General features: G+C 37.8%; 1 protein-coding gene across 2 annotated transcripts in view; it reads left to right on the forward strand.

Moving 5' to 3' along the window:
- LOC149001788 (RIBOSOMAL RNA PROCESSING 5) overlaps window positions 1–14,060 on the forward strand; it is an 82,511-nt gene that overhangs the window by 36,125 nt on the left and 32,326 nt on the right. For both annotated transcript variants that reach the window (XM_089136251.1, XM_089136252.1), the window contains exons 16-18: window positions 494–628; window positions 5,666–5,811; window positions 5,898–5,963. In XM_089136251.1, the coding sequence (XP_088992377.1) occupies window positions 494–628; window positions 5,666–5,811; window positions 5,898–5,963 (347 nt within the window). The remainder of the gene's footprint in view (window positions 1–493; window positions 629–5,665; window positions 5,812–5,897; window positions 5,964–14,060) is intronic.

Genomic DNA, 14,060 nt, shown 5'->3' on the forward strand with positions numbered 1-14,060 from the left:
AAATATGATCTCCATATTTCTAGCTTTGCATTATTCTCTTCCATTGTCTTGTCTATCAAAACAATATCATCAGTTAGGGCATACACCAAGGGACCTCATCTTGGCATACTTCATTACATCATTGATGATTAGTGCAAACAATAAGGGCTTAGGCCTGAACCTTGGTGCAACCACATTGTAATTGGGAAGTTAATACCTTGGCAAGCTGTAATTTTGATAATTGTCAACACACCTCGTTCAGATTCTTAACTATGCCTAGGTAGTTACTTGATCCCCTGGTCTCTAGGACATAAGGTAAGGTCTCATGCTCAATTTTCAAGATAGGAACCTGATTGCTTCTAGCTGTGAACTGGTCTTTATTTTCTTGTATATTTTTTTTATTACATTGTATTACTAGTTCTTTTCCTGTTTTTATTTTTTGATTTGGAATGCATCACTTTTTAGATTTTGTTTTTGAAGTTAATTTATTTGATTGATTTGCTTCTATAACCAGAAATGAGCTTCTACTAGATCCTGGATGTGATGCAAGTTCGACGTATCATGTTGGTCAAGTTGTCAGATGCAGAGTCATAAGTTCCATAGCTACTTCACGGAGGATCAACCTAAGTTTTGTACTGTCTCCAGTGAGGTAAAACCATGGACTGCAGGTTTTGGTTGGCAAGAACATTTTGTCCTGAAATTTTTTTTTTTCTGTTAATTTGAGCGAGGGACTTTTACCTGCCCTCCTTCCCCCCAAAAAAAAATGGGACTACAATTTATTACCAACAAGTAAGAAACAAAAATACATTGGAAATAAATGGGACACAATGTACATAATCAAGCTTTATGAGGGTTCACATGTGGGCTTTTCTCGGTCATTCTATATCCATACAGCCTTATAAGGATGTCCTTTTCTCTCTTTCTTTCCTTTTTTTGGGGGGGGGGGGGGGAGAGGAGGGGGTGTTATGGGTATGGTTTAGTTAAACATTCACTTGTTTTCTCCTAAATCTGATCAAAAAGTATACTTGAGGACTAGTAATATTATTGTGGACTGGGATTAGTCTTACTTAACAATAAGAGTTATAGTATTTAACAAATTAGCGGGTTTCCTTCTCAAAGGTCCCACCATAGTTATAAATGAGGGCATGCCCACATGTGGAAAGGTATAAGGCAGTATTGTTCCACCCCCCCTCCGTCTAAATCTCACAACCCACCTAGTGAATAAGTAGATCGCTGAAAGATGTAATAACTATCAAGAAAACATGAACTGGGACAAACATGAAAAGTTATAGGGTCTGAGGTGACTGTAGGTTTTAAAGAAAATGATAATAATAAAGCAATAGATCCATATGGTATTCCAATATAGGTGTGGGAGAGCATAGGAATCTGTGGAGTATTGGAGCATCTTGGCTAACTAAGTTTTCAATAGGACTGTGAGATCAAGAAAATGTCAGATGGATGGAGGAGAAACATTGTGGTTTTGATCTGAAAAGATAATGGTGTTATTCAAAGCTATAATAGCTGCCGAGGAATAAACCTTGCAACAACAACAACAACAACTAGAAGAAGCCATTGTCCCAACTAAATGGTGTCGGCTACGTGGATTCTTGCCTTCCTATCAACTTTGTTTGAGATCATACTAGATAAAGGGCCTAACATTTGCATATCTTTTCTCACTGTTTCTCTTAAGGTTATCTTAGGTCTGCCCCTAGTTCTTCTAATTCCTTCAATTTGGATTAAATTGCTTCTCCGTAGAAGGGCATTTAAGAGCCTCCATTGATTGTGGCCATGCCACCTCAACTGACTTTCTCGTAGTTTATCATTTTTTGAAGTTATTCCTCGACGAGCTCTAATATGATTATTCCTCATCTTATTCTTGCTACTTTTGCCACTCATCCATCTTAGCATATCCCCATTTCTGTCCCACTAAATTTATCTGTAGACACTTTGTGCCATACATCATAGCTGGTCGTACTGCAGTCTTATAAAATTTTCCTGTGAGCATCTTAAAGAATATGTTGATTACACAAGACCATGGATACACCTCTCTACTTCATCCATCCTATTTTAATTCTTTGGGAAACATTATCCACTGTATCACCTTTTCTATTTATGATTGAGCGAAGGTACCTAAATGATTGCTTTGTGAAACCTTCTCATCAAGTTTTACCTTCACATCATCTGTTTGATCATGACCAAAGTTACACACTAGGAATTCTGTTTTTATTCTACTTAGTTTAAAGCCTTAGATAAACCTTAACGAGTTGTATTATGAAATTATTTGAGAGAGTAACCCAAGACACAGAACTAACATTTCGAATTAGTAATGTGGCCTTATATTGGGAAAATCAACCACAAGAGCTGTTTTTTCTTAGTGAAGTATAAGAAGGATGTAGAGATTGTAAGATTATTCTCCATATGCTCTTTGTTGGAAGAAGCTTGTGATGTAATCTCTAGAGAGATGATCTGTAAAGAAAAGTTTTTGACATATATATATATATATATGTTATATATATATATATATATATATATATATATATATATATATATATATATATATATATATATATATACATATATATATATATATATATATGGACATAGTTAAAGACATTGATATTGTTAAGAGATCACGAGATATGGTTATCTCTATCAAGTTGGTGCTACATAATGAGGTTTTCAACATAGCTGGTGCATATGTGTGCCTAGGATTGGATTAGAGTGTTAAATTACATTTAGGGAACACATGGATGGATTAATCCAAAGATTAGTTAGGGAGAGAAACTCATCTTTTGAATGAATAAGGGCTCTCAAAGATTTTCCATGGTTTGAGATCTTGATCTTGATAGGGATCTCGGTCCCTCAAAAACACGAGCGAGATCTGGTAAAATCCCGGTCAACTGGACCCAACTTGAGGGCTCAGTTTGGGCTGGAATTTGGTATTTTGCCTAGTTTAGGCCTTAGATTTGTGTGACAAAATTGATTGGGAAACATTGTGGTATTGGTCATGGGCAGCATGACAGTAAGAGTTGCTAATTTTTTCAGCTGCAAAAGTGTTGAGGTTATCAAAGTCCTAATCATGCAGCCAATGACAAGATAACAGTGAACATGATCAATTATAATCACAACATTGTATGTCGATTTGAAGCAGGGGTAGGAAAACATAATGTAATTATCAATGGTGTGGGAGATAAGATGCATAGGTAGCAACTGTTGTAGTTGCTGCTGTAGCATTACAGTTTACATTTTTGTAACATGAAGAGTGATGAAGATGCTGTGCCAGAAGAAGCTAGCAATTAGGCTAGTAATTAGGATCCCATTTGGTTATAGAGGTTTGAATCCATTCCAGAAGCATTCAAAGTGATTATTTTCAACAAGTTCACTGTTAGCCTGATGGTTGAATTTAAATTCAAATACTTCAATTGGTAGCCTGATGGTTGGAACCAGAGTTGTTAAGAATGTCTGCTGTAGAAAAATTATCTGCATGTTAAGTGCTTGGGGTTTGTCCTTTCTGGTTGAACACCTTCTTTCCAGACAGGTCTGTCAGGTGGGATTGTTAAAGGATTGCCTAGTCTTATATGGCTGTTTCATTAATTGCTCTACACGTGAATTCTCATTCCATTTCCATCCAGCTTTCATGCAGCCCCAAAACCTTCATTAATTGCCCTACATGTGCATTCACTCAACCTATTCCTTTCCAACCAGCCATTCATGCAACCCCAAGAGAAGATATTTCTTCTCTCTAGGGTTGCGTGCATCACTTGCTTTTTGGGATAAGGTTGCTTCAATGTGAAGTCTTCACTCTTCATATCTTCATCTTCACCTTGGAGTTGGACCTGGAGAAAATGAAACTCAGCCTTCTCTTCTTCCACCGTTCCACGACAGGAATAAACCTTCCATGTGGAACCCGTCTCAGGTTTCTGAGTTAAAGACGATTCTGACCGAGTCTCTGAACTATTACCGTCAACTCATCTTTCGTTGCAGCTGCTGGTCCACTGATTCCTTCCAGTGGGTGCTAGGTGATTATTCTGAGTCATTACCGTTGCCGTCCCGGGAATAGCTGTCATCACTCAAATCTCCTTCGTCCACGTGAATTCTCATTCCGTTTTCATCCAGCTTTTCCATCAAAGCCCAAGGATCGGTTGGCGACATTAATTGCCCTACATGTGCGATTTTTTCCCTTTTTGACCGATTCGGCATTTTTCGGCGATATTTAACAATTTTCCGGCGATATTGTATACTTTCATTTTCGATGCAGCTTTCGGTTCGGTAGTCACCAAAATGTTTTACCTTGGTTACCACAGCCTACAATCTTTGTTAAATATAAATAACAAGTAAATCCTATCTAATATTTTGATTTTAGAAGTGTCCAACTCCTACTTAAAAATAAACCATTCTAATAAGTTATAACTAAATAGAAACAAAAATCCTGTGGGCCCATGTAGCAGCTGTCAAACAAAACTTAAAATACTTTGCTTAAACCAATTGATCCAGGAAACAGAAATAGAAATTGATTTGATCGAGATTTTTAATGCTGAAGCAGTCTTGGTGGTTCAATTATTCTCCTTGTGATTTGATAGCCTCTGAGTGTATCATCCATCCCCCAACTAGTGTTTATCTCTTTGTCGTCTTATCTGTCTCTAGTACATGTTTTCTTGTCTTCCATTGGATTGATGTCCTCTTTACTTGACTTTTTGAGTTTGAACCCTCTTCCAGTATATATAAAAAAAGAAAATGCCCAAAATTTGCCCCTTATTGATTCTTGTATTTTATTTTACGTTTTCATTGGTATTTAAATCATGGTGGCAAGGCCGCCAAAGCGGTTGGGGCTTTGGCTAGGTGATTAGGCGACAATTGGCGCCTAGGCGGCAATAAGGCAACTAAAGCTATTGGGTCAATTTTTTTCAATACAACTACTTTTAAATTGATAAATTTCTATTATAAGCTAAATGGACATTTAAGAATTACATTCATCAGGAAGGAAAAAAAAAAAAAAAAAAAAAAAAAGAAAGAAAAGGCATTCGAGAATCATAATTATGAAAGGTTATCCAAAAAAGAACAAAAACATAAGTTCATTTCATCAAACATGACAACATATGATTATGAATTATATCAAATTATAAGTATGAAAATGAAAATAGTAATTTTACATTTTTATTTAACATCTATAATAGTGTGATTACAAATAAGTGCTTTATCCATTTAATGATTCATTGATTCACGATTCTGAAATGATTAACTATTATGTTCGTATACGGCTTTGTAGAATAAAATTTGATTTAAAAAAAATAAGAAAAAAAATCATTATGTACAAAATGTAAAAAAAACAACCTCTTTGTCATCTAGGTGGCAATAAGGGCGCATAAGGTGACAAAGAGGTACCAATTAAGGCAAAAAGCGGTTGAAAAACTGTATGTCAACAAAGTGGTTGCTAATAAAGCAGTTGAAAAACTACCTTACTGCCTAGGCAGGCGGTTTGAAAACCATGATTGAAATTAACCATGATCATTATGTTTATTATGTCAGCATCCTATTACATCTGACCTTTTTATAGGGGTTGGGGCTTATTTTTTTTGTTTTGTTTTGTTTTTTTGTTTTTTTTTTTGTTTTTTGTTTTTTGTTTTGGGGGGGGGGGAAGGGGTGGTCATTTTCATTTTGTGGACTTAATGTACTTTCGTAATGGCAGGGCTGCTGTAGATGACATTGCCAAAGTTGGTAACTTAGTTTCTTGCATTGTTGAGCGTTTGACTCCGCAAGATATCATTGTATATGTGAAGTCAAACATTTACTTGAAGGGGAGTATAAGTATGGATCATTTAGCAGATCATCAAGGTATGTTCTCTATCCAGTTTGATTTGCTTTGACTTTTACTCTGTTGCTGACTTGTGTCTTTCTAATATGGTTGCCATACTGTGTAGGGCATGCTGCTCTAATGAAGTCAACCTTGAAGCCTGGCTATGAATTTGATCAACTTCTGGTGTTAGGTACTCTGACAGTTTAATTTATCTTAAATCAATTATAATTAATTATAACTATTTTATTTTATTTATTTTTATCTTCCTTCCCGTTTCTGATTAGCAATGAAAGGAAGTTGAAAATTCAAAAGGATAAAGGCATATACAATTAAGAGGGAGGGGTACCTCTAAGAGACCTTACTAAAAGGAGAAACACTCCAACTTTTTTGCCATATAGACCAGTCCTCTGAAATGATTCTACCCTCCTGCAAGCTTTGCTCCAACAGTGACCTTTGTTAGGTCAAGACTTCTCCACTCCAACCTCCCATTAAGAAGACCATGATCCTTCAAAATGTCTGCTTCCTCCTTAATTTTCAGCCCTTCATGCAGTCTATCCAAGTGGCTGGTGTTTGCTCAGTCAAGGATTTCATTGTTAATGTGTGTCTTCTTGTTTTTCCTTCTTTCTTTCTTTCTTTCCTTTTTTTTTTTTCTCTTCTTTTTATTGGTGTGTGTGTGTTTTGTTGGGGGAGGAGATGGGGAAGTTTTTATTTGCTACCGAGAACCTGAGGTTCTTTTGGTATAGGAGAGAATTGGAAGCTGTTAATTGATCAAAGCACCATCTGGATTGGTCAGAGTTACTTTTGCAGATGAATGCTTTAATTGTCATGGGGGATTGAGACCTTGACTAGCAGGATTATTTAATGAAAGATCGAAGACTTCAAGTGTCTTTTCAAGTGGCAAATTAGTTGTTTCAGTCTCCGTTTTCCAGATTGACTTCAGCAGTTGTAGCACGTTTTCCTTTTAATATCTTCCTATGTTTCTCTCCCTTTTTAGTGACTAGTGCAGCCATCATTAGAGTTGACTGGAGGGTAAAAAATCCACGTAGCTGACCAAACTTAGTTGGAATAAGATTTAGTTGAGCATCTTTATACTTTCTTGTTTTCTTATTTTATATGGTTGTATTCAATGAATAAGGAATGTAACCTTGATTAATAAAATAAATTGAAAAAAAATGAATTATTGAAGCTGTTATTTCTATTGCTGTTTTCTTAACATATAAAGGAGAACATAATGGATAATGGAGCAGAAAAGGAATAGGAGCAGAGAAATAAATGAATTTTATAATTGGGGAAAGGATCAGCTCTCTCAGCCAGCCTATCTCAACGAGCCCTCATCCTTCCACCCAGAGTGTCTCACCATTGCAGTGTCTCATTGCTTCAACCATGACTCTTTTTCTCTTCAATCTCTGTCTTCGCTGTTTAGCCTCAAATTTTGCTTATAGTAATCAATTACTGAGCAACCTTGATACATAATTGAACACATATTTAAGAAAGAATTCCATTGGATCAGTCCATCAAAGGCCTAAAGCTATCACCCAAATCAGCCCATGGCTTTCATGAGTTAGGACTGTTTTAGTGGGTTAAAGTAGCTCACATATTTTGATCTCCATGGTCTAGACCTAAGCCCAAGACTAGTTCTTGAAAAGTCAATATAAGGGGCTGTGCTTTAAAAGTAAAAAAATTCATTGTCAAAGGAATTTTCCTTTGGCAATAATTAGGTAGTAGTTGAGTTATTAATAGGTAGGTGATGTTAACTAGTGGTTGGATGTTACTATTTATGTTTATGTCTCTTTAGAATGTTATTATATAAAGAGACTAATGTAAGAGGTGAAGACAACTCAACACTCAACTTTGTAATCAAATTGCTTGTAAGCTATTTCCTCTTTGAAGAATCCTTGTGTTTGATCGAGGAAGATTGATGTTTGATCCAATCAATCCACCTTGCGGTGTGAAGCCCGGGTGTACTTAGCTGTTCTTATTTTTCTCTCAATTTTCTTATATTGTCCTTTCCATGTCTTCTTCATAGTTGTGCCCCTATTTTGAAGACTATTCAATCCATGTTGTTAAGCTAATATCCTTGTACTTAAACTCCGGTTTTCAGCCTACCTTCATATCTGAATATTGTTTATCTTAAGTCTATTAATTATTAAATCTGAAATTATTCCCTGTGAAAGATCCTATTTGGCTACTTTTTTGATCAATCAAATACAATACTGCATTATTTGGTATTAGAGCCATGATAGAGTGAAAATTCTAGACCATCCAATCCAATTAATCCTGTGGCGCCAATGATGGATATGTTTCAACAATTGAGCAACCAAACCATTGGGAATCCAGAAGCAAATGGACGAGAGGCTCTCAGAAATGGAGGCTAGAGTTGCTGCCTTTACTCATGCTCTTCACCCTCCACTTAGTGAAGAATCCCATCCAGCTCATTCTATAGCCAATTTTCCTACTTGGAGAAATATAGGGAGATGACCCCAAAGGATTCCAATTGTGCAACCAACTTTTGAGGAGAACCTAAGAAGTTATTACGCTGGAGAGCAACCTACATTCAATCGACATGTTGGTGACTCTCACAGGGTTAAGCTTGAACTCAAAGAATGCTTGGGTAACCATGATCCTCAAGTGTTTTTTGATTGGTTGGCGGCGTTGGATGACTATTTTGATTGGTATGAACTATCGGAGGTACGAAAGATGAAGCTAGCATGTACCCAGCTAGTTGAAGTTGCACGTGAATGTTGGAGAACTTGCGAATATGAGTTGGAAGATTGTGGTAGAGCTGCTACTACATGGGAGGAAACAAAGAAAGAACTGAGAAAAGTACTTGTCTTCTACTTTTCGATTGTGACTATAAGACAAGTTAAATTCTCTTCGTCAAGGGAACTTGTCAGGTGCAAAATATATGGAACAATTTGACTCTCTTTCTTCTTGTACAACAATTCGAGAGAGGGAGATCCAAATCTTGTTATGTTTCAAATTGGGTTTACAGCCTGAAATCAATAGGGCCAATGGTTTTGTAGATGTAGAGAATGTGTGGGATTGTTTCGAAAAAGCCCTACATATGGAAGAATTATTGGCATCCAACAACAAAATGTTTGGATACCAAGCCGAGGAGGTTAGGCAAAATTTTCCAACACCAAAACTTACTACAACAACCCCTACTCATCCCATATTTCCTACCTGACAAGACAAGGGCAAGGCTCCTGTGACTAGTGTCAGCCAAACACAATGTTTTCATTGTCAAGAGGTTGGACATTATGCTAAATATTGCCCAAAACGTCAAAACATTACTGTTGTTGTTGAGATTGAAAAGTCAACAGAGAAAGAAGATCGTGATCTATTCCCTTATCTGCTCGACGATGGTGACTAGAACGGAGCTGCATATGATGAGGATGATGCTAATAGATGTGATGCTTATGGCATTCATATAGTAAGCCGTGTCTTGGTGGCTGAAAGCAAAGGAGAGGACTGGTGACGCAATTGTATCTTCTACAGCCGTATGAAGTCTGGGGATAATACCGCTTTGGTGATAGTTGAGTGGGGGCTGCGTCAACTTTACTTCAGACGCCTTTGCGAAGAAAGCAAACATGAAGGTGGAGAAGCACCCTCAATCATGTTGGATATCATTGCTGAATGGGAATATTCTGGAGGTAAATCAACGGTGTTCCAAACCATTGAAACTCCATTGATATGAGGAAGAGGTATGGGGTGATGTAATCCCTATACATCTTATTGATGTTCTATTTGGTTGACCATGGATGTGTAATAACAATGTTATGGTCGGGGGGAAGAAAAACTAGTCTGTATTCAAGTTCAAAGGACTTCACACTGTCCTCCACCCAGTCAATGTCCTAGTTGAAATGCGTCACCAGAGGTCCTTGAGGACCAACCAAAAGGGGACCAATGGAGCACAAAAGTTGCTATCCATACCGCAAAAGAAGCTGTTGATTGTTCTTCACAAGGAGTTCATTCACACTAGCCATGATAAAGGGTTGGTATTGGCTCTTGTTATAAGGGAAGTTACCCCTCCACTTGAGGTGATATTCCCTCCACCCATCAAAGAGTTAGTTTTTGATTTCTTCTGATGTGGTTCCTAACGAGTTGCCTAATGAGCTACCTCCTATGCTCGATATTCAACATGCCATTGATTTGGTACCGGGTTCGGTGTTACCAAACCTACCGGCTTATTGCCTTTAGCCCAACAGAGCATAACGAATTCAAAAGACAGGTGAATGAGTTGCTACATAAAGGATTCATTCATGAGAGCTTAAGTCCATGTGTTGTACCAGCATTACTCACTCCAAAGAAGGATGGCTCATGGCGCATTTGTGTGGACAACAAAGCAATCAACAAGATTACAGTTGAGTACATGTTTCCTAAACCTCGGCTTAATGACATGTTATAGACATGCTATTTAGGGGTAAGATCTTTTCTAAATTGGATCTTAGAAGTGGCTATCATCAGATTCGTATTCAGCCTGTAGACAAGTGAAAGACTGCCTTCAAGAGTCAAGACCAAGGATGGACTATTCGAATGGGAAGTCATGCCTTTTGGTTTGACGAATGCACCTACCACATTTATGAGGGTGATGACACAGGTACTCAATCCTTTTATTGGTCGATTTTTGGTTGTATACTTTGATGATATATTGATCTACAACAAGCATCTAGACAATCACAACGATCATCTATGACAAGTCTTGAGAGTGCTTTGCCATTAGAAGCTATAGATGAATCTCAAGAAATGCTCCTTTATGCTGCCAAAGGTTGTGTCCCTTGGTTTTATTATCTCATCACATGGGGTTGAAGCTGATCCAGAGAAGATAAAATGTATAACAAATTGGCCTACACCAAAGACAATCGCTGAGGTTTGTAGTTTTTATGGACTTGTATCGTTTTATAGAAAATTCATTCGAAACTTTAGTGCAATCATGGGACCTATTATTGAGTGTTTGAAGCAAGGCAAAGGCGAGTTCAAGTGGATAGCAATGACAACCAAAGCCTTTCATCTTATCAAGCAAAAGATGACAGAGGCTCCATTGCTTGCCAGATTTTGACTGTATATTTTAGGTAGCAACTGATGCCTCATATATTGGTATAGGAGGTGTATTGATGCAAGGAGGGCACCCCATCACCTTTCTATAGCGAGAAACTCAATGATGCCAAGCGATGCTATTCGACATATGATCTAGAGCTTTATGCTATTGTCTAGGTGTTAGGCCATTGGAGACATTATCTTATCGGCAAAGACTTCATTCTCTATACCGATCATGAGGCCTTCAATTATCTACATTCACAGAAGTTGATTAGCAACATGCATGCTAAATGGGTTGCTTATCTACAAGAGTTTGCGTTCACAATGAAGTACAAAGCAAACTCTTAGCACATTCTCAGCACATGCAATTAGCATTGATCAGATACGGATGAGTATGCATTTGACGAAGATTTCAACATGCCATGCAAGGAGTTACAACAAGGTAGGCAGCATCATAGATACCCACTTCACGTTGGGTATTTGTTTTTGGAACTCGATTATGCATTCCAAATTCTTCCCTATGACATCGCATCATACGGGAGCTGGATGGCAGAGGTTTAAGAGGTCATTTCGACAAGGATAAGACTATCATACAAGTTACCGATCGGTATTATTAGCCTCATATTGCAAAGGATGTCGATCATGTAATCAAAGGATGCAAAGTCTGTTAGCTAGACAAGGGAACCAAACAAAATAGAGGTCTGTACTCACCATTACTAGTTCCTCGTGCACTTGGATTGATATTAGTATGTACTTCGTACTTGGGCTACCCTCAACAAAAGAGCGATATGACTTCATCATGGTTGTGGTTGACCGATTCTCAAAGATGGCTCGCTGTATACCATGTTGCAAGACCTTTGATGCATCTCACATTGCAAAGATATTCTTTAAGGAGGTTGTACGACTAAATGGGCTACCAAGTAGCATTGTCTCATATCATGACGTGAAGTTCGTGAGCTACTTTTGGAAGACATTGTGGTTGAAAACTAACACAAAGTTATAGTTTTCAATAACATTCCATCCACAAACTGACAGGCGGATAGAGGTGGTGAATTGAAGCTTGGGAAACTTTCTAAGGTGTTTGGTTCGTGATTATGAGAAGACATCGCCGCCCATACTCGATATAGTTGAGTTTGCTTACAACTCAGTTAATCGTACATAGGTTGTACTCCATTTGAGATTCTACTTGGAGTTCAATCCCGACGGCCTATAAACCTCATCCCACTACCACCATAAGCAAGTGTGAGTATTAAGGTTGACGAGTTTTTGTGCCATATCACAGAGGTACATGCTGATGTTTGCCGAAGAATAGCCCTCAACAATGATGTCTACAAGGCTGCAGCAGATCGTCATCGACGATATGTGGAGTTTCAACTGGGAGACATGGTGATGTTTGTGTGAATCCAGAAAGGTTCCAACATGGCGTCAACAACAAACTCCATCCTAAGAAGATGGGTCCATACAAGGTGCTGAAATGCATTGGACCAAATGCTTATGTACTCGAGCTACTAGAAGAAATGAACATACCAATGTCTTCAATGTGGCTGTCTTACATCTTTATGTAAGACACCACTTTGATGATGGAGACACTGAACAAATTTGAGGCTGCCCCAACTCAAGCCACCAATCATTGTTATCATTGAGGAGGTTTTGGATGACTCTTACAAAACCACTCGTTGTGGTAGTGGATACCATCCTTTCCCCTTCAAATGGAATAATCGTCCACGACATGATAGTACCTGGACTCATGCTGACGATTTCAAGAAACTTGATCCCGATTTGTATGAACATTACATGGCATTCATTCATACGTCGTAGACGAATGTTTTCAAGCTGAGGAGGGTTGATGTAGAATTGAAGACATATTTAAGAAAGAAGAAGCCCATTGGGTCAGGCCCATCAATGGCCTAAAGCTATCATCCTAATCAGCCCATGGCTTTCATGGGCTCGGACTATTTTAGTGGGTTAAAGTTAGCCCACATATTTTGATCTCCATGGTTCAGACCTAAGCCCAAGTAGTTCTTGAAAAGTCAATAAAAGGGGCTGTGCTTTGAAAATAAAAGAACTCATTGTTAAAGGGGTTTTTCTTTGGCAACAATTAGGTAGTAGTTGAGTTATTAATAGGTAGGTGATGTTACCTAGTGGTTGGATGTACCATTAATGTTTATGTCTCTTTGGAATGTTATGTAAAGAGACTAATGTAAGAGGTGAAGACAACTCAACACGCAACTTTGAAATCAAATTGCTTGTAAGCTATTTCCTCTTTGAAGAATCCTTGTGTTTGATCAAGGAAGATTGATGTTCGATCTAATCGATCCACCTTGCGGTGTGAAGCCCGGGTGTACTTTGTTGTTCTTATTTTTCTCTCAATTCTCTTATATTGTTCTTTCCATGTCTTCCTCATAGTTCTGCCCTTGTTTTGAAGACCTATTCAATCCATGTTTTTAAGCTAATATCCTTGTACTAAAACTCCGGTTTTCAGCCTACCTTCATATCTGAATATTGTTTATCTTAAGCTATTAATTATTAAATCTGAAATTATTCCCTGTGAAAGATCCTATTTGGCTACTTTTTTGATCGATCAAATGCAGTACTACATTAAACCCAATCTCTAATCTAATTAAAATGCTTAAATCAATGAGAAGAGGAAGCTACTAATTCATAGGGCAAACCCGGTGCCTAAGGCTTTCAGACAAGCTGAGTCTGGGAGCGCAATCTCCTTTGCAGGGTTACCCTGCAACTTCTCCTCAAAGGCTCTTTTGATGCCTTGACCTTGGGCTACAACTGTGGTCCAGCACCTATTTTGTAAAAGTCTGCCCTTAAACTACTGATCCATAAAGCCTATATGAAAATTTGAGAAGATGGAAACCTCTACTTAAAAGCTAATACCGCTTTTTTATTAAAATAATATCTCATGGGCACTTCTGCTGTTGTTTCCATATTACAACATGTTTTTATCTCTTATCTTTTATTATCATGTTATCTGCCACATATTTTCTTCTTCCTTCTGAATTTTTTTTTTTTTTTGTTTTTTTTTTTTTTTGGGGGTGGGGGGTGGGGTGGGGGTGTTTGGTGTTTGTGTAACAATTTCCTTTTGAAGTAGTTACCTTCAGTTTCCCCTGTATCTTGTATTCCTTCCTGCGAACTTGTCCACATGCACATGCATTTGTGTATTACATATGGGGGACTTTGGATGCTAGAAAATTGCTTCTGCTATCTATGATCTGATATGAAAACTAATCTTATGGGG

The sequence above is a fragment of the Hakea prostrata genome, chromosome 10, assembly GCF_041222555.1.
Source record: "Hakea prostrata isolate BN-2017 chromosome 10, UWA_Hpros_2, whole genome shotgun sequence".
NCBI classification, from domain to species: domain Eukaryota; kingdom Viridiplantae; phylum Streptophyta; class Magnoliopsida; order Proteales; family Proteaceae; genus Hakea; species Hakea prostrata.